Raw genomic sequence first — 21,243 nt, forward strand, 5'->3', positions numbered from 1 at the left:
TTAGAGCAAAGCCACATTGGGCTACTTGCTGTGTCTATAGTGGGGTATCGAACCTCGGATTTTAGCGTTGTAAATCCGCAAACTTAGTGCTGTCCCACCGAGAGGGACATCACGGTTAAATCATTGTACTTTATACAAGTTTAAACATATATTTCCGGAATATAACCAGCAGAACTATCTTTTGCTGTTCAAAAGTTTGACTAATCCGAAAAAAAAAACAACAACAAAAAACCCTTCTAATGCAAGTACCAATAAGAAATACTGTTTACACCATTTGTTATATACTATTGTCATGCTTAAGGACCAAATATCTTTGTATACTACCTTTCTGTTGTTTGCGCTTCACTCCTGCCCAACCTATAAAGTTTGTTTGTTTTTGAAATTCGCGCAAAGCTACACGAGGGCTATCTGCGCTAGCCGTCCCTAATTTAGCAGTGTAAGACTAGAGGGAAGGCAGCTAGTCATCACCACCCACCGCCAACTCTTGGGCTACTCTTTTACCAACGAATAGTGGGATTGACCGTCACATTATAACGCCCCCACGGCTGAAAGGGCGAGCATGTTTGATGGGACGGGGATTCGAACTCGCGACCCTCAGATTGCGAGTCGAGTGCCCTAACCACCTGGCCATGCCGGGCCACCTATGAAGTACGGCTTGCAATGAACTGAATAACGTCAAATACAAATGCTTTACATGTGTATACATTTATCATTTTCTTGCTTCCTAAGCTTGTTAAATAATGAACATGCACTTTAAGTCATCGATATTTATTTTTTTTTAATTGTGCGGAAATCCAAAGCTTACAGTCAAATACGCATAGGATTTTGTCGTCATAAAAACCGTATTCTAACTTATTCTATAGTTTGGGCTGCGTATTAAGCACAAAGCTACACAATGGGCTATCTGTGCTCTGCCCACCGCGGGTATCGAAATCCGGATTCTAGCATTATAAGTCCGCAGACATGCCACTGTGCTACTGGGGGGGGCAAAATGCTCTATAGTTTGGGCTGCGTTTTACTAAATAAATGAAAGGGGAAACACCCAACACATGGACCCAGGTCACAGAAACTGGTCATTTGATGCTGGTCATCTTTCAGTTTTTTATTAGTTGGTCATTTATTTTATAAAGTTTCTATTTTATTTATGTTTGTTTGTTTGAAGTTAAGCATAAAGCTACACAAAGGGTTATCTGTGCTCTGCCCACCATGGGTATCGAAGCCCGGTTTCTAGCGTTGTAAGTCTACACGACATGCCGCTGTGCCACTGGGGGGGCTTGTTTGTGTTATTATAGTTATTGATAAGATTCAATATCAATTCTAAAGTATTTTTAAAACATATAATATTTTTTGTAAACAGGATTTAGAGTGAGCTGCAACTGTTTTACTCATTTTAGGCCTTGCAATGTACAAATAAGTCACGGATTCTGCCACGATTAAACGAAATATTATATAACGAAAATATTTATTTCTGTTCTTGTTAGTTTTACCATCACATAAAGAAAATAAAATAAAACTATTCTGTTTCCATACTAACCCTTTTTCCATATATTTGTGTCTCGTGAGCACTAATAATGATTGAGTTGGTAAACAAACCTCTCTATCCTGATTGGCCAGTAACCCCCCCCCCCTTTTTTTACAACCGATTGGCCAATAAGTAAACCTCTCTATCTCGATTGGTCAGTAAAAAACTTTCCTCTACAACGATTGGCCAATAAACAAACATCTCTGTACCTATTGGTCAGTAAACAAACCACTCTACAGTGATTGGTCAGATAAAAAAAAGACTCTATACTATAAGTTACAATACATGTCTCTCTTTAATTGTCGCTTTCAGTAGCTTTATATTCTGAGCGAAATATTTGTTACAGTTTAGAAAAGTATATTAAAGATGAGCATATCACACAGACTTTTTCCATGAACTTCCGTTATATATTTGATCAGATAGGAGAACACAGCAATGACAACGAATTTACTGGAACGTTCATTAGATTGTTTTTTTTGTTTGTTTTTTGCACATCAAAAGTGCAATCAACGATAGTTTGAAGTAAAATAGTCCTAAAACGAGGGTAAATATATTTAATTAACAAGGAAGCGCCACATCGGAAGCATTCCCACAGTTGTATTCTCTTTCTTTGATACGATTGCCAAGTTTATGACCTCACGCAACGAAATCCATAATAATTATTATTAGTACACTGACTAATAAAATGAAGTTATTCTGTGTTCCATTAGCCACATTGCCTTTTCCATCTTGTGGTTCAATGTGGAGCGGGGTTTCAACCTCCTTGTCGAAATGAATATCTGATTCTGTTCTTGCTGATCCTGAGAAAATAAAGTTATAAAATTATAAACATAGAATTTTCTCCAAACTATACTGGCAATATATCAGTTTAAAATTTTGACTGTTTTTTAAGTTCATAATTTGTTTTCTCTAGGCATTTATCTAATAGGAATCACAATCCCATTGAAAGACGAAGCATTTTAGTTATTTAAGTATAATGTTAATTTTTATGTGAGAGTTACAATTCATACGAGTATGCGTTTAGGACTTAAGATTTCAATCCAAATATATAGAATGCAGCTTGTTGGATACAAAATGTATTTAATAAGAGCGACGTATACGATCTCTAATATAAAGATTATTGATTAAACATTGTTTTGCTAGTGTTTCATTAACGTGTAATTCAGTTTGAGCCACAAAATACTGTTACACTTACACTAATTACTTCTTTTAGAATCGCGAAAAAAACTCAATTCGGTGTTTAATCAATGCAATAATGGATAATTAATTGAGACGGAATGTAATATGTTATCGAAACACCTAAAGTACTTTAGGTTATTAGAGGTGAGTAACAGAGAACTGCTTATATTCCACTGCTATATTAGGCCTACTTGATTTATTTGTCTCGTTTTTCCAAGCAGCACCGATGAGCCGTGAATTCGGCAAAACTAGTCTGCTGCAGCGGGAGTAGCGAACCAAAGAAGCCCCTACCCCATATATTATTTACTGAAATTTACATTTTAGTGAATAAAAACAACTAAAAAATAAGTAAGCCTAATACTCATGTGTGCTTCACCTACCAGTGATCGCAGTGCCATCATATTAACTTACACAGAACATTTGACAGTACTAAGTGAATAAATGATGCTAGAAAAATAAATATATAAAGTAGATGTTCTGTTTCAAGATTAAATGAAACCAAAATTAAGAGTAATAAATATTTTTATTTCTTGCTTTTGAAGTTCATATGTCATGCTGTTTTGTAGTCTACAGATTGCATAATTCTTCTCGTGATTCATGTCATGCGCACGTTCTACTGTCGTCACGACAGTACAAATTGCAACGTTAAGGTGACGTCATTCTAGTGTCTACTGACTGACTGACAGACAATACACTACTGTATAGTGGTGCGAGTGGTTAAAACAGGTGACCTTTACAGGCAGCCTTTGGCCCCCTTTCGGGGAAATCAACAGAACCAAAAATAAACGCCTGAAGCTTATAGTAAAGAGACTTGAAAAAACTACCAACAATGACTGTTACCATTGTGGCTTTTGAATTTTTTTAGATAATATTTACCGTAGCATTTATTTGCTGTATGTTTCTCACCATAAACTTTGTCATACATTTTGATTAATTATATTTTACTTCAGCTGTTAATAAAAGTGTAAATGATATGCCGTGCCTAACTAATAAAGATCACTTAGTTAGGTTTCTCATACAGAGATAAATGCACTTAAACGTGGAATAATATTTCACATTCACTACTGGTAACAAATTACATTGTTATACAAACAACAACATTAGTCGCAAGCATACGATCAAAGTTCGCCAATATAAATTCCATTTTATAATACATACATACAAATCGTTATCAATAAAGATCGCAAATTTGAGAGAATAAAGTTAAAAGCACTGACCGTAAGGGTTAAGATAACTGATTTTAGTGGTCAAGGTTAATTAAAGAAAAAAGCGTTATTTGCAGTCGCCATTATTAAAAGAAAAAGAATTAAAATTGTATTTTGTCAATACACGTTACGCTTTTATTTTATTAATCCCAAAGTGAAGCTGACAAAAAATGATGCTTAATAAATAAAAAAAAATGGTGCTTGATAAAAAAAAAGGTGCTTAATAACACAGAAGTTTAATTTGCATCGTATCGCCACACAAAGCCAATAGAGGGCGCAATTAAAAGTTAGTTTCGAACAGCCAGGAGGTTGGGAAACATTGCTCGGCTCACACAAAAGTCACGTGCTCCCAAGCGTTAAGAGTGAGTGGTCCAGCGTCCTCTAACAATCGTTTTGTGAAACTCTTTTCGAGTCGAAACATACCACCGACTGCATCTTCTGTGGTGGGGAGTAGGGGTGGCTCGGTTTGTAAGAAGTCCAAGTTTCCGCTCCCTGAGGGAAGAATGAAGTAATTGTAATCTATATCGGACATACCCCAAAGATAACCACTCCCTGACTCAAAATAGTAATAATCTTCATCGTCCTGTATGCCACCATCTTTCCATTTAATGTTCTCATCGCCACTTCCTGTTTCCGAAACTATTAAAGACTCTGCCACTGGGGTTCTGGTTATTTGGAGAGTCAACAACTACAAGAGAGAGAGAGAGAAAAAAAGTATCAGCTGTTTAAATTCAATGATTTTTTTTTAGTGGGAATTAACATGAACATCATAGAATATAGCTTTCTGAAGGTTATACAATGATATCAAGATACAGAAAAGTTAGCTTTCTCTACGAAGCGATAATCTACGAAGCGACTATCGGCTCTTTCTGTAGTTACAATGGGTTACATAACTGTTCTGTTACTATCGGCTCTTTCTGTAGTTACAATGGTTTTCATAACTGTTCTGTTACTATCTGCTCTTTCTGTAGTTACAATGGGTTTCATAAATGTTCTGTTACTATCGGCTCTTTCTGTAGTTACAATGGATTTCATAACTACAGAAAGAGCCGATAGTAACAGAACAGTTATGTAACCCATTGTAACTACAGAAAGAGCAGATAGTAACAGAACAGTTCTGAAACCCATTGTAACTACAGAACGAGCCGATAGTAACAGAACAGTTATGAAACCCATTGTAACTACAGAAAGAGCCGATAGTAACAGAACAGTTAGAATGGGTTATACAACTGTTCTGTTACTATCGGCTCTTTCTGTAGTTACAATGAGTTACACAACTGTTCTGTTACTATCGGCTCTTTCTGTAGTTACAATGGGTTACATAACTGTTCTGTTACTATCGGCTCTTTCTGTAGTTACAATGGGTTTCAGAACTGTTCTATTACTATCGGCTATTTATTTAGTTATCAATGGGTTATATAATTGTTCTGTTATTATCAGCTATTTATTTAGTTAGAATGGGTTATACAACTGTTCTGTTACTATCGGCTCTTTCTGTAGTTACAATGAGTTACACAATTGTTTTGTTACTATCAGCTCTTTCTGTTACTATTATACCTATCTATAGTTATCAACAGGTTTCAGTGTTATTCCATTACTATTAGGTCTATCTATAGTTATCAACAGGTTTCAGTGTTATTCCATTACTATTAGATCTGATAACTATAGATACACTGAAACCTGTAATAGTAATGGAATAAAGATCTATTGGCATTTTGTGGCTGCGAAAGTTTTTAATACACTTCCGGAACAAATACGTACAATTAATAAACCAAAACAAACTAAAAACGTATTTCATTGATTTAAATTGAAAACAAGAGGCTGACAAATAATTGGAGATAAGTGCATAAATAATTGTGGTAAATAACAATCAATAGAAAAAAAACAAAATAACTAAGCCTAAATTAAATTAATTATAGGAATAGTAAATAATGTAATCTAAAATCTTATAATAATTTAGTACAAGAAGAATCATTGTTTATATAAATAATTATTTAATTACCAATACACTTTAAACAGTGTCCATAGTTAAGTATTTATTTAAGAGGCAAGCCTAACTATATTAAGTTTATCATTTTTTTTTATGTATGAAATACCTATGTTCGTATGTAGTTATACTGAGACCTCCCACAGCACAGGGAACTAAGCCCTAAAGTGGGAGGTCATTTCCAGTTAATTTAATTTTGTATTAATAATATAAAATAACTCAATAAAGGATTTTTTTAAATCTATAGCTATCAATTCGTGTTCATCTGGCCCGATGTAGGCCTCCAGGGCCATCTTAATGAGTTTTTTTCCATAAATATCAGCATCCTTAATGACATGTCTTAGTACATTTTCTAAGATTTCATGTTTTGTAATTCCCATGTTTCATATTTTTAACTGTTTTGTATTTGCTGGAAACACAAAGTGTTTATAGAAAGCGGTAAGGCCAGTCAGACCATGGCCTGACCACTTTTTTTTTATGGCATGTACAGCTACATCTTATGTATTAAAACTTGCTTCTTTTAATTCAATACATTACGTTGTGTGTATGCAATATTTGTATTTAAAATGGGTCAAGATTCAATCTCATGGTATTAAATTTGAAAACAAAGCAACTAGAAACAGCATGCCTCGCATGCTGGCAGCGTGCTTTGCACACATCGTTTAGCTGTAGCAACGGCCTGACCACTCCAAAATTGTTTTCTACGACAATCCAGTGTGTACATAATTTAGTTTTCAGAATGACACAGAAATTCCAGTTAGTATAAATATCGTTTGTGACAGAGAGCGGAAGCCTAACACCAAACATTTTACTACTGGTTATTATAAAACAGGATTAAGAAACACTGGTGGAAATTTGTATTTAAACATATGGATTTATATATATAAATATTTTTTTAAATGTTATTATTTTGATTAAAGCAATACTCTTCAACATCCACAGAAATATTTCTGTTGGTGCATATTAACAACGTATCCATTAAAAACATGTAATATGAGTGGTGTTATACTATAATGACATTGATGCAATCTCAATTTCGACACCATAAAACAACGATATATCCAACATGCCCAACATTAAGAAATATGTGTGATATTACATTACAAGTAATAAAAAACATTTTATAAGTGTAAAATGATGTAGGGATGGCAGTGTCAAAAATAATGCAAACAAGAAAATAGGTATGATACAGCTATACATAGATCATATCTACATTACTTCAATATTAAAATTTAATGTTGCACTGTAAAATGCACAAATGCAAAATGGTTGCGAAGTCGGTTAATTCGACCGACCTCTTCGCGAGAGTTTGTAATAGCCTGTAATAATCAAGACATTTTTTCTCAAGTTGTACGTAAGTCCTAGGCTCTTAGTTACACTACATTGATGCCTACCCTGACATGACCATGATATTATGATAAACAAAACTGCATACTGACAGTCAGGAATATATAACTTCCAACTGTAGTAATATTAAAGTTAAGTATGTATTTTACAGTAACATTAAGTTTTAATATTGAAAGTCATGTAGTAATGATGTATGTATAACTGTATCATCCCTATATTCTTGTTTGTATTATTTTTACCACTGCCATCCCTACACCATTTTACATTTATAAAATGTTTTTAGTACTTGTTTTGTGACGCCCCCCCCCCTGACTGAAAGTTAGTGAATTGATTTTTTTACTTCTTCATTTGGTACATAATATAGGGGTTGATTCCCTAAAGACATCGATTGTATAGTGTACAAAGCATTGAGTATTCTACATGTTACAGTCATCTAATGTTCATCTATTGTTGGATGGTAATTCCTGTTTCACCCTGTATTTTAGCTTTTTAAAGGAACACCAGATTTCTGTAATGACAACATTATTTACACTAAAATCACTGATTTTTTTAATTACTACGAGTTATTGCGACTAAGCGGTGACATCTTGCACTGCCTAGAAACATATAGAGTGGATTTAGGTTTAAACTGACGTTAGTGATAAAGTAATTGTAGAGTTATCTCGACTGAAACAAGAAGAAAGATGAACAATTTAGTGGGTTGGTCACTTTTTAGCGAGGGTTTCTTGCGTTGGGTTGTTGGGTAGAGAAAGAAATAAGAGTGACAATCATTTTTATAGTAAAACTCTCTGTCATTGTTGATGTTTTAGTGTGTGTATCCACTCTATGATAAAATATAGTTACTAATTTATTTTCTAAACCATGAAACTCAACAATATAAGATATAAAATCGCAGAAAAACATGTCTTCTTCTTCAATGCCTAAATGTAAAACATTCTTACCCTTCTCATGTGCACCAGCTTGTTCACTAGGTAAGTCACCATCAGGTCCTGTTTTGTGTCAATGGTTACTTCTGGATTATATTTCTGTGCACCTGTGCCACTACCTGCTATAGTCTTTCTGTACCTTTACGGGGAAAAAATGTGATAAACGTCTTGTTTCTTTGACTTATGGCTCATGAATAGATGAACATAGCACTGAGAAAAGTTTGCATAATTCCTAAATCGGAAATACTCAGTATACTATTCCAAAAAAAAAGTCCCCAGATGGGACAGTGGTACGTTCACGGACTTGCACCGTTAAAATCGGCTCGGCATGGCCAGGTGGTTAGGGTGCTCGATTCCCAATCTGAGGGTCGCGGGTTCGAATCCCCGTCACACCAAACACGCTCGCCATTTCAGCCGTGGGGGCGTTATAATGTGACGGTCAATCACACTATTCGTTGGTAAAAGATTAGCCCAAGAGTTGGCGGTGGGTGGTGGTGACTAGCTGCCTTCCCTCTAGTCTTACACTGCTAAATTAGGGACGGCTAGCACAGATAGCCCTCGTGTAGCTTTGCGCGAAATTCAAACCAACCGTTAAAATCCGGGATTTGATTCCTGGCGTTGGACATAGCAGACAGCCCAATGTGACTTTGCTCTAATACAAACAAACAAACTATTTAAAACGTTATGACAACACCAGAAATTTTATATTTTTTCGTTGTTTTATTCTTGGGGCACACACATACACACACAAAAGAGAAAGTCCGTGTTTGTATCTTTTTCCCAGTGTTTATATAACTACATGTTTTAACGTAATGGCTAACCAATCTAAGAAATATAGCTAGAAGACCATACTTATCATTAACATGTAAAAAAAGTAATGCATATTTTTAAGGTAATCGAACTTTTTATGACTCCACTGCTTCGAGAATATACTAACCATCGGCGTTTAATGTGCCACGTGCCGTCAGTAACTACGATGCTGGGATTTAATCAATTTTAGATCTTAACGAAGATCGATAATGAATGCTCTCGTCGCATAGAAAAAAAAATGTTTAAAAATATTTTGTTTCGAACTTAACCAGTTTACACATGAATTAACCACGTTTAAAAACGTTATTATGCAGCAAGCTTTTTGGATACGTTGCGGCAACTAGTATTAATTAGGCTTAGGTTCAAATATCGTTGAGAAATCACCTAAGCCTAGCAACGATTACTGTGGATCTTGGGAGTAGCACAAAACAAACGAAGCCAGGTGTTTAGTAAGTTTATTTGTTTTGAATTTCGCGCAAAGAATATTTACGTTAGCCGTCCCTAACTTAGCAGTGATAGACTAGAGGGAAGGCAGCTAATCATCACCACCCACTGCCAACTCTTAGGCTACTCTTTTACCAACGAATAGTAGGATTGACAGTCGCTTATAACGCCCCCACGGAAGCGTTGAGAAAGCTCTTGATTGGCTAATCCCTCCAGAAAGCTCAAATCAGATATTTCGACAATCTCAGACAATCTGTTCTTTACAAATATTAACTAAAACTTTGGTGTGATACTGTACAGCAATAGTTTCTACCATCTTTGTTATTTGTGTTATTTCTAATCTGTTCTCCTCAACTATTATTTATTTGTTTGTCGTTAAGCAGAAAGCTTCACAATGGGCTATCTGTGCTCTGCCCACCATAGATATCGAAACTCGATTTTTAACGTTATAAGCCCTCAGACTTACCGCTGAGCCACTAGGGAGGGATTATTATTTGAAATAATTTGACCAAATAATTAAACCTCTGTGTACCTACTTTTCTTCGAAATAAAATCTTTGTACGCCTACACCCTTTGTGCACATATGATATCCGAGTATAACTTGTACCTTTTTTTTCACTAGCTTGCTCCTATGAAGGTTTTGGGATAAGAACGCTTGGTCAAGAAATGCTAGAGTTTCTGCATTCAAGTGTGACTTTGTCTCTATCTTCTATCCCCATTTTTTGGGATAAAATGTCCCTTCTCACGCTGGTGAAAAGATAGAGGAGAAAGCGTGGCTGAGGAGAAGACATTGGAGTGTTAACAGAGAGTGATTGGTCAAATGATGACATTGTTGCAAGACAAAGAAACCGTTGTTTTTGTGCGAGTTTGAAACACGATTTTATAGGTCTTTCTTATTTGATTTTTGTCGCGACTGGTTCTGTAGAAATTTAACTGGAGGGAAGAAAAGCTGAAGATCTAGACACTAAACCAGTAGAGGTAATCGTTCACTTGTCTATGCAGGTAACGCACACTTATTTCTTTGTTGTGTTTGAAATAATTGATTTCACTATCCTTAAAAGTGTTCAACGTGTTTATTTCTTAAGCAATTTCAAAACTTAGTTGAGTCTGCAGATTCCGATAACTCAGCAAATATCCTGTACGAATCTACTGTTATTAACGGATCTAGCCTATATCTGTAGGGACATCAGCTCACCTGATACTACCACACACACACACGTCACTTCGAGATGAAACCTGTAGTAATTGTGGACGTCTATGAGCGCGAGAAAGGTGTTTAAAACTGGTGAATGAGGACTGGCATGTGACGTAAAAGTAACAAATCTATATTTACTGCTTAATATAGAGCCTGGTATGACCTGGTGGTTAGGGCGTTCGACTCGCAATCTGAGGTGTCGCGGGTTCGAATCCCTGTCATCGAACATGCTCGCCCTTTCAGCCATGGAGAGCGCAATAATATGACGTTGGTAAAAAAAGAATAGCCCAAGCGTTGGCGGTGGGTGGTGTTGACTAGCTGCCTTACATCTACTAAATTAGGGACGGCTAGCGCAGGTAACTCTCGTGAAGCTTTGCGCAAAATTCAAACCAAACCAAACTGATGAATGACCATAGAGATTACAAAAACTGGTTTCTTGAACTGGACCAAAGATAAGTATATTAAAAAACTTATAAACTCAGATGATTCCAAGATTATTCCACGGTTTCAAATTTTGTATTTTTCCTCTTTTTGTACATGTGTGCTTAGTTTCCAATTTTATTCGCTAATTAGACAAGCATTTTGTTTTGAAAATTGAATCATTACAAGTTAAAAATAGTAAACTATCCATCTGATGTTTAAAATAATCAATAAATAAAGCAAAACATTTTGGTTAAGAGCTAACTTATTTTCAGTTTTTGGGCAGGGTGGGTAGGGTGCTTGATTCGAAATCTGCACTTAGGGGCGGGATCGAAACCCATTACTGAACGTGCTCGTCCTTTAAGCCGTGGGGGCGTTATGGCTTGCTTGTTCGTAATTAAGCACAAAGCTATCTTTGTTGTGCTCATCACGAGTATAGAAACCTGGTTTTTAACGTATAAGTACACAAACTTATCGCTGTGCCATTGGGGGGGGGGGAGCAGATGTTATTATGTGACGGACAATCTCAGTATACGTTGTTTTCAGCTTTTGGTAACTGACCAGTGATAACTGGTATTTCGTGTAAATAATAATGAGAATAATAATAAAAGTCTTCGTTCGAACCTTGACAGGTGAACAGAGAGCAGATAGTGTCTTGAGTAGCTTTGCACTAAGAAAACTACAACAACAGCCACTAAACATGCTCGCCCTTTCAGCCGTGGGGGCGTTACAATGTGACGGTCAATCCCACTATTCTTGGGTAAAAGAGTAGCCCAAGAGTTGGCGGTGGGTGATGATGACTAACTGCTTTCCCTCTAGTCTTTCAATGCTGAATTAAGGATGGCTAGCGCAGATAGCCCTCGTGTAGCTTTGCTCTAAATTCAAAAATCAACCAACCAACCCAACCAAACAACAACAGCATGATACTATGAAACTCAATAATGCCAACTTTTGTTTTGTTTAAACACATGAATTAACTGTCGTTATAGTTATACGCTTTAATATATATGACTTATATGTTATAATATGTAGCATCTCTTTCAAGGTGAATAAAAAAAAAATGTCACAATACTAATTGTGTTCTTACTCCCCAGTCTCATTGCCGTTCCAACAACGAACATCACTTCGGGAGGCCCAAGAGCCGTTATTGCACACGGAGTCAGCCAAGTTGCCATAGTAACCTTTGAAATCTGCAAGGTTTTGAACGAAGGTTTGTAGCTGTTGGAAAAGCATTGGGTTAAAATTTCTGGCGGCGGCCACGGTGCTGACCGAGTCTTGAATGGGAGGGACCGAAGTTGGAGGAGCTGACCGTTTTGTACGTTGGCCATCATCACAGCGTCGCTGGACCTAGAATGGAAAGACACAAAGAAAGTTGAATTTAAACGTACACCACAAATGAAGAACCGGTATTTAAATAATGAGTATAATATAGTATTTTTTGTACACGAATTTTGTAACAAGCATGAACGGAATGCTTCACTAAACAATAGCAGTCAATTACACATGTTATTCTTGAAGATCATTCACAAGAGGGAGTAGCGATATTCTGTATTACCCACTCAACAATATTATTTATATATTTAGGTTTAAATGGGCTAAATTTATCTAAAACTAAGCTAATTATGATTGATTTTTATTTATGTAGATCATATTTTCGTTTTAAATTGATTTCTTGAACCTACGTGTTTTTGTAACGTCATGAATATCTATAATAATAAAAAAGCGTGCCTGTGTGTGTGTGTGTGACCGCCATAGCCCCAAGAGGAAAGAATTTAGAAACCTGAAAATTTGCACACATACTAAGTGGACCCTGAGGGTGTGCATCTGGGTGTTATTACTTAGCCACGTTTGTACGCACATGCACGTGCGCATCTTTTTATGGGGCAAGTTAGCGGAAAACCGCATAGAAAAGAATAGGTGACCGCAATAGCTCCAAGAGGAAAAAAGCTAGAAACTTTAAATTTAGCACCCATACTAAGTGGACCCTGAGGGTGTGCACCCGGCTATTACTTATCTTATCCACGTGTGTGCGCGGATGCGCATCTTTTTAATGAGGCAAGCTAGCGAAAAACCACATTGAAAGAAATGGTTCCTTATATAACAACTTCTGATATATAGAAAACCAGTGCGCTTTAGTAACAACGCGTTCCAATAATGGCTTTTGTGTCACTTTGCTTAGCAAGAAAGGTATATAGGCTATACTTTTATGCTAAAATGGGTTCAGAATACACACACTGACATAGTCATCTAGAGTATACCAACACAATACTTACTTACTTATGGGTACTTACGCTGGTATGTACTATATATAATATCATAATTAGGTTAAATTATATTTCGAGGTTAGTTAATTATGCTTATAATCTGCATCATTATATAGTGTAGTTTTATTATCTTGTTTCGTGCCTATAATACCTGCAACATGGTAACAATTTACCGTATTACAAATTAAAGATTAAAAGAGGCAAAGGACACATCACGCCACCCCACGTGAAACGTAATAACTTTTATCACTTGACAACAGTAAGACTAGAAAGATCTTCGTAGACAGTTTGCAAGATAATTTATGGCTGCAATATGCTAGCGTTTTATTTTCCAGACATTTCCAGCCCATTAAGTCCACACTTTTCATATATAGACACACGTAGGCAGGACTCAAATTTCGCACTTTGTCTCTGATCTTTATTTTCAAATCATAACACTTTTTGGATATGATGCTCTTGAATTATGACCAGTGATCTAGTTTGCCGTATTTTACAGAACATTAACAGATCTTCACAATCGACATTATTTTTATTCGGGAAACTAAATTTCGAGTTTAGAAAGTAACTTGAATAACACAATAACAAACTGTTACACAAGTGGCTTAATTTCAACCTGTAACTAAATCTTTGAATGTCTTGACTTTTCCGAGAAGTTGATATTTTTAGAACCTTTTATTTACCAATCTCGAAAAACACACGTGGAACATCCTTTCAATACCTGTATAAAAGTGGAGGAAAACTTAGCTAAGTTCACAAACTAAGTTCACGTCATATAGACGTACAGAACATCCAATACAGTCTCTCAAAGAACGCAATAATAAATATAAGAAATAGCTTTGCTTTGCAACGGCCCCCCGGTGGGAAATAGTAGAACTTGAAAGTAAGGGAAAAATTTGTAGCTAGTTGACAGCTGTATGGCTTTCGAAGAAACTGTCAGAAATCTGATACAGGTTACACAAACTGACAGATACCGGTAAGTAAATGTATAAACAAAAAATCCCTCCATTGGCACAGCGGTATGTCTGCGGACTTACAACGCTAGAAACCGGGTTTTGATTCCGTGGTGGGCAGAGCACAGACGGCTCATTGTGTTACTTTGTGCTTAGCTTCAAACAACAACAACAACAACAGCAGCAGCTTCGCAACATGTTTTAACCAATAATACATTTCCTGAAAGTGGTACACAACGCAGCTTAGTATCAACGAAACTTACTGGAAGTCACAAGAATTGTGCAATACTTGATATAAGCACAAATCACACTTGTCTCTGGAAGCGATTTGAACAAGCTCCTCTAATTAATTCTACAGTGTAACTTAAATTAAAAGCGAATGAGTTGACGTATATACAAATCCAAGTATAGCGCTATTATTAGCACACTGTTTATTTAGCCACACCTGGTGGTGTTTACATAATTAGCATCTGCTGAAGTGGAACTTGGCTGATACGCACTTCTACTTCACACGTTGCAGTAAAACAAACAAACAAAAAATCAGTTTTAAAAATGACCTCAGCGTTGGTTTCGAAACTCTCCACTAGGTTAAGTCTGGCAGCTGCGCTACCTCCGAACGGGTCACTTCCAGCCTCACTAAAGAATACTCGTTTATGGATCATTTGTCATTATAAGTAACGCAAAAAGATTAAAAGAAAATTAACAAACAAAAATTCTCTAATATAATGTCCTCCGATGAGCCAGCGTTCGATTCCACACTGTGGACACAGCAGATAGACCAATGTGGCTCTGCTCTAAGAATAAGCAAACCTAAGTTTAATATAAAAATTAACAACATGGAAATAAAAACTTAATTCATTTCTTTGTGACCGAAAACTGATATGGTCACCCTAAAATCTGGACTCTAAACCTAGAATCACATCAAGTGTCAAAACTTGACCCAAGTTCGAGGAATTAGGGACTCAGTTATCAGGGAAAAGACACAGCTTTCATTGTAAAAAGAGGACTTATTGGGCTGTAAGACACCACTTCCTGCTATACAAACGGCCCAAATTTATTTCCGAGACTTATTGGGCTGTAAAACACCACTTCCTGCTATACAAACGGCCCAAGTTTATTTCCGAGACTTATTGGGCTATAAAACACCACTTCCTGCTATACAAACGGCCCAAGTTTATTTCCGAGACATATTGGGCTGTAAAACACCACTTCCTGCTATACAAACGGCCCAAGTTTATTTTAGAGAAATATAAATAATTTTTCATGTTCAAAACTACCATGTTCCAGAACCACGTGATTTCTAGATTTTTGTTCTTGTTGTTGTGATTTAAAACAAATTCACAAATGTTGATGTTCTGAGTGTCCCCATTTTGGTCCAAAACATCCGAATAGGGAGCATTCGTAAACATGTTTTACCAGGGGTGTCGCCAGGTGTACGTGTGCGTGTATGGGGGAAACGAACCCCCTTTTTGGACCACAGACCGCCTACTTGCAGGTTACCAACGAAACCATTATCCATAACTAATTCAAACGTACTGAACGACCAGCGGTCCCGTAACTCAGTACAATGTGTATGGACAAGTACCATACCGTTCAACAACGTACTGACCAGCCAAACGTCATACTGTAAAATCACGTTATTGGTCAGGACAAGTCTTTTATATATTATCCTTTACGCTGTGGGGACTTCAGAAGCTGTGGGTGTTTGTTCACACCCGCTATTCCCAATCAGTTCGATATGGTGTTTAAACTGAAGGATTCACTTGTCTGCCTTTAAGTTAGATACCATAGTGCAAGATAGTTATTAAAAAGAGATTTAAACCCGTATAATTGTGTCGTGCACGTAAACTTGAATTACGTAGCATATTTCAACATAGCCTGCTCATGTTCGAGTTGTCGTCATAGCACGTGCAGTGTTACGTAAAAGTATACGTGTACATACGTACACTCGTACTCGGATTAGAAAGATACACTATGAATAAAAATGAACGCCCCTAAAAAAAAATCCCTGGCGATGCCCATGTTTATGGCCGATGTTTAATTCGAAATTTACAGTTCTTGTTCGGAAGCTTATCTAACAAATTCTGTGACGTGTGCAAATACTTGATAGTGCTCTAGAGTCGAGAGTATGAAGACTTGCAAAAAATCAAATATATCGATATTATTTTATTCAACATTTTTTTCCCTAACCTAATATGGTAAATTTTTAATGTGCCCATAAGACTCAAACAACGTTCCATATTTAATAGCTCTAAATTAATACAGCCAAGATGTTCTATTTTGTCCACTTTTTTAAAACTTATAATCTCTATAGGGCAACTGATAAACATATGATACGATTCATAATTGTGTCCAAACCAGCCCCCCCCCCCCAGTGGCACAGCGGTATGTCTGCGGACTCACAACGTTAGAATCCGGGTTTCGATACCCGTGGTGGGCAGAGCACAGGCCCTACTATATACATATGCTAACCGAAACTCAGAATTATCACACCAAATTAAATCCAGGATTGTTACATTAACTTAAACCCGGGATTATCACATCGACTCAAACCTGGAATTATAATACCAAGCTAAACTAGTGATTATCACATCAATTGAAACCCGGGATTATTACATTAAACTAAACCTAAGATTATCACACCAAGCAAAACACCAAGCTTAAGCTCAGGATTATCACATTAATCTACCCGACTACTTGACTGCGCACCTTTACATCTTGAGGCAATGAAATCATTGCGTTCTCGCGCCCTTAAGCCCACGCGAACTGTACGTGAGCGCGTGTTTCTTATCGCGAGCAAGTTAACCGATTTTTTACATCTGTAATGTGGTTGTTTAATGTCGCTGCACTAAATCTTTTATCGTGTAAGAAGAGCGATTAAACACAAACAATTAAAACACAACAGAAGTAGTGATTGAGTGTACTCCTACGCAGCAAATGCATATTAATACGGCAAAAGTGACACTGCCAGACAGCATGAAGCCACCAAACAGGCATTGGAGGGCGACATCTACCCTCTCACGCTATGAAAGTTTAAAGAACGTGGTCTAAAGATGATATAATGTGGTGCAATCTAAGGAATTTTTTTAACCCCTTCACTGTGGCTGTGACGTATATTTCCCAGTACGTCCCAGCCGCAGTGAATGGGTTAACAGAGCAGTTTATCTAATGTCAATTTAAGCCTCTGTTTCTCATTTGAGATAAATTAGTTCTAAGTATATGAAGAATGAGTTACTGACGATGTCTATATTCACGCTGAGAAATTTACAAAAACCCAGACCTTAATTCCTCCTACCGGACAGCAGTACTTAGCAGAACACTACTTAGGTATATATATATGTCGGAACTTCAATAACATTCCCTAAAGGGGAATAATCGCGAAAATTTAGGCATACTTATCGTCTTAGTTTTGGTTTAGACATAGGCCTACGCTTTAGTAAATGGGTAGGCCTAACGCTTATTGGTTAACTAGGCTTTACTGGTGAATGGATACATTGAAACATAGCCCAAACAAACAAACCTATATCAAGCAGCCTAGCCAATGAGGCAGAGCTATATAAATAACGAAACTAATGAACGATAATTCAAGCCACATACCATATACAGGCTTCTTGTTTTAAAAAAAAAAATATCTATCATCTTTTTGCGTCATTATTTTGCAGATGTACCCCTATCTAAGTCTTATCGGAAATATTGCATTTTTTGCTGATTTAATCCAGGAATAAAACGGCAACTTTTGGAGCGCTTATCTGCCACTAGATGGCAAGCCCAACTAGAAATATTAGGTTGATGCACGAGTGATTTAGCGGAAAAAGGTACGCTAAGTTCCAGTGATTGTTGCATTTTACAAGCTGTTATAAACAAATAATAAAATAGAATTACAGGCATTGAATATTGAACTTTTAGCACTGACTTGGTTATTGGTATATCTCGTCGTAACTGCAGAAATATTGGTAAGCTTAGATACGTACCTGACGTACCATCCGCCGCGTACAACTGTGTCTTGTCTTCTTCTTCTTCTTTTAAAATAGATACCTAGGAAGCGCTTAAAAGTCACATTTTTCGATTTCCTGTTAGCGGTTGTTATATTTCACCAACATGATGCTTTTTTTCTGAACACAAATTAGAACTATCTATATCGTGACAGCTATGACACGTGTTTGTGTCTAGTGAGGCTTAACTCGTGTTATCAAACTTGTTAGAAACTTGATAGAAAACACACTCACTGCATTTAGAATACATGTCACTCACGAGAAAAAGAGATAAAACATTGCTTTATGCGTAATAACTACAAACTGTTATCTACAACTTTCTGTGTACGCAAACATACATAACTGCCACATTTCATACTGATCAACGTTTCGTGTAAACATTGTTAACCCTCGGACTTAAATCCAATGTCACTGGATAAATATAATTAACATGTTTACCCAACGTCCTTCACCTTACTTAATCATTAAAAATTAGAAACAGCTGCTTACCCGATAATAAATTGAGCATTATATATTTGTATATTATTTAGCCTAAGGAACAAGATGTCCATTACAGTTATAGTATTCTGTTCTTGCTTGTAATTAAGCACAAAACTACACAATGGGCTATTTGTGCTCTGCTCACCACGGGTATCGAAACCCGGATTCTAACGTTGTAAGTCCTCAGACATAGCACTGTGCCACTGGGAGGCTATTCTGTTCTCTTTGGAAAAAATTCATAGATCGTAACTAAAAATCACTGAATTAGTTTGTTTGGTTTTAAAGACATACTAACAACTTCGCCAGCCCAGCACACGAACAGAAAACAAAAGACGTCTTTCAAAGCATAAATTGTTCAATTCGTATAAACAAATATTTTAGTTTCGTAGAAGGAATTAAAGGGCCCAGGACGAACATTTTTATTTCGTGAGGTTACGATTCCTTTATAAAAACGATTAAAATAATATATTTCATACAAATAAGGTTACAAGAAGAAAATTAAAAGCTCTCGAACTGAATAGATGTTCAAGTTTCATAAACTCGAGTTCGGCGTAGCCTGTGGTTGTTAGCGTACCGGGCTACGTATTGGAAGGTCCAACATTCCAACCGCAGTATTACATTGAATATACTTAGCAATGTAATTTGTGGGGGCGTTGTAACTGAGATTCAAGCCTACTTTTCGGTTAGAGAACGCGGTGGGTGCTACTGACTGGTTGCCCCCCCCCCTTAGTCAGCAGTTCTAAATCAGAGATGGTTGAATAAGAACTCGAAGACCTTTAAAGATGTTTGTCTACGTTCATTTATCTGGAATTTTAATGTTGTAGGTGTAAGTGTCATCACTCTTTCAAAATTATTTAAATTTTTTTAACGAAACTAAAAACTAATGTAAAGAGAAAGTAAAATGTGAAAAAATCAAGAAACAAAGAAGAACGAAACTAACAACTAACGTGAAGAGAAACTAAAATGTCAAAAAATCAAGAAACAAAGAAGAACGAAACTAACAATTAATGTAAAGAGAAACTAAAATGTGAAAAAATCAAGAAACAAAGAAGAACGAAACTAACAACTAACGTGAAGAGAAACTAAAATGTGAAAAAATCAAGAAACAAAGAAGAAGGAAACTAACAGTTAATGAAGAGAAACTAAAATGTAAAAAATCAAGAAACAAAGAAGAACGAAACTAACAACTAACGTGAAGAGAAACTAAAATGTGAAAAAATCAAGAAACAAAGAAGAACGAAACTAACAGTTAACGTGAAGAGAAACTAAAATGTGAAAAAATCAAGAAACAAAGAAGAAGGAAACTAACAACTAACGTGAAGAAAAACTAAAATGTGAAAAAATCAAGAAATAAAGAAGAACGAAACTAACAATTAATGTAAAGAGAAACTAAAGTGTAAAAAAATCAAGAAACAAAGAAGAAGGAAACTAACAACTAACGTGAAGAGAAACTAAAATGTAAAAAAAATCAAGAAACAAAGAAGAAAGAAACTAACAACTAATGTAAAGAGAAACTAAAATGTAAAAAAGCTCGACAAAATTCTTGGCAGAGTTTCGGAAATGTACGTCTCAGGAAAAAAAAGAACCGACTGAATTTGTGTGCTGAAAACGAAGTAACGTAAACTAAGACTTTAGTAATATAATCATTCTATTCAGAAAATTAATAATTTCCTTTCCATGTTAGAAGTACCGATTTTATCTTTACGTCTCAAGTTTAATCATTAAGTACGTACTTAAAGATGTTGGGATAATTGACTTTACGGTGTAACACAGGCAATATAAGCCTTCTTGGAAACGAACACGAGGAACGTGTGTAAGTGCGGCTAAACTAAAGATTAATTGTGACTTTTGGACGAACTTACGACCTCTATATATTCTTCGAACTCACATATTTATTCTACATTTGACTCCATGATGATCTTTCGACCCAAAAATTATACCGATAATTTTTTCTCGAATTTTTAACGAAAAATAATATAAGTTTTTCGGTCTAAGATTTAATTTAATTAGCTGTCGAATGGGTAGGTGGCTTCCGGAAGCCTAATTTCTCACTTCCTACAATAGTTTTTTTTTTCCAGTAGTTTTATTCTTTAATTATTCAACCTTACACATAACGTGTATTTGGAGACTAGATTCCTTTTAAATATGGGGCGTTAAATTCGCAGACTCTTTTTGTTGTTATGTGTTTTGTAAACTAAGATCGTGTCTCAACACTTACACTACGTTCACCTGATGGGCTCAAGTATCGTATCTATACAACTGCTCAAAGTAAGTAGCTGCAACGCGCGTGGGAGGCGGTATCTTGTTGCCATGTGACCTGAATTGGATGGCGGGTCGAAATGTAACGGTAACATTGTTCAACTTGGAATGAGCCAAAGTTGAAGAAGGTTATAAACACGTAGACGAACTTTTAAGACACTTTTGGAAATAGAAAAGAACTTCCTACAGAACGTGTCGTCACAATGACGCATTTTTGTACAACGCCATCTATAATGAATAACATTAGCTTCGCCCTTTAAAAT

The 21,243-nt window shown here is 36.2% G+C and overlaps 1 protein-coding gene across 2 annotated transcripts in view; it reads right to left on the reverse strand.

Annotated features, from left to right (window-relative positions):
- Positions 1–1,798: 1,798 nt before the first annotated feature.
- LOC106473702 (glypican-5-like) overlaps positions 1,799–21,243 on the reverse strand; it is a 23,930-nt gene continuing 4,485 nt past the window's right edge. The window contains exons 2-5 of one of the 2 annotated variants that reach the window (XM_022402107.1): positions 12,123–12,382; positions 8,182–8,305; positions 4,441–4,594; positions 1,799–2,322 (exon numbers count right to left, since the gene is read on the reverse strand). In XM_022402107.1, coding sequence (XP_022257815.1) covers positions 2,159–2,322; positions 4,441–4,594; positions 8,182–8,305; positions 12,123–12,382 — 702 coding nt within the window. In that variant the 3' untranslated portion in view covers positions 1,799–2,158. Of the gene's footprint in view, positions 2,323–4,329; positions 4,595–8,181; positions 8,306–12,122; positions 12,383–21,243 lie in introns of both variants that reach the window. The other variant, XM_013934379.2, reaches the window with a different exon arrangement.

Source organism: Limulus polyphemus, unplaced genomic scaffold (genome assembly GCF_000517525.1).
Source record: "Limulus polyphemus unplaced genomic scaffold, Limulus_polyphemus-2.1.2 Scaffold6419, whole genome shotgun sequence".
NCBI lineage: Eukaryota > Metazoa > Arthropoda > Merostomata > Xiphosura > Limulidae > Limulus > Limulus polyphemus.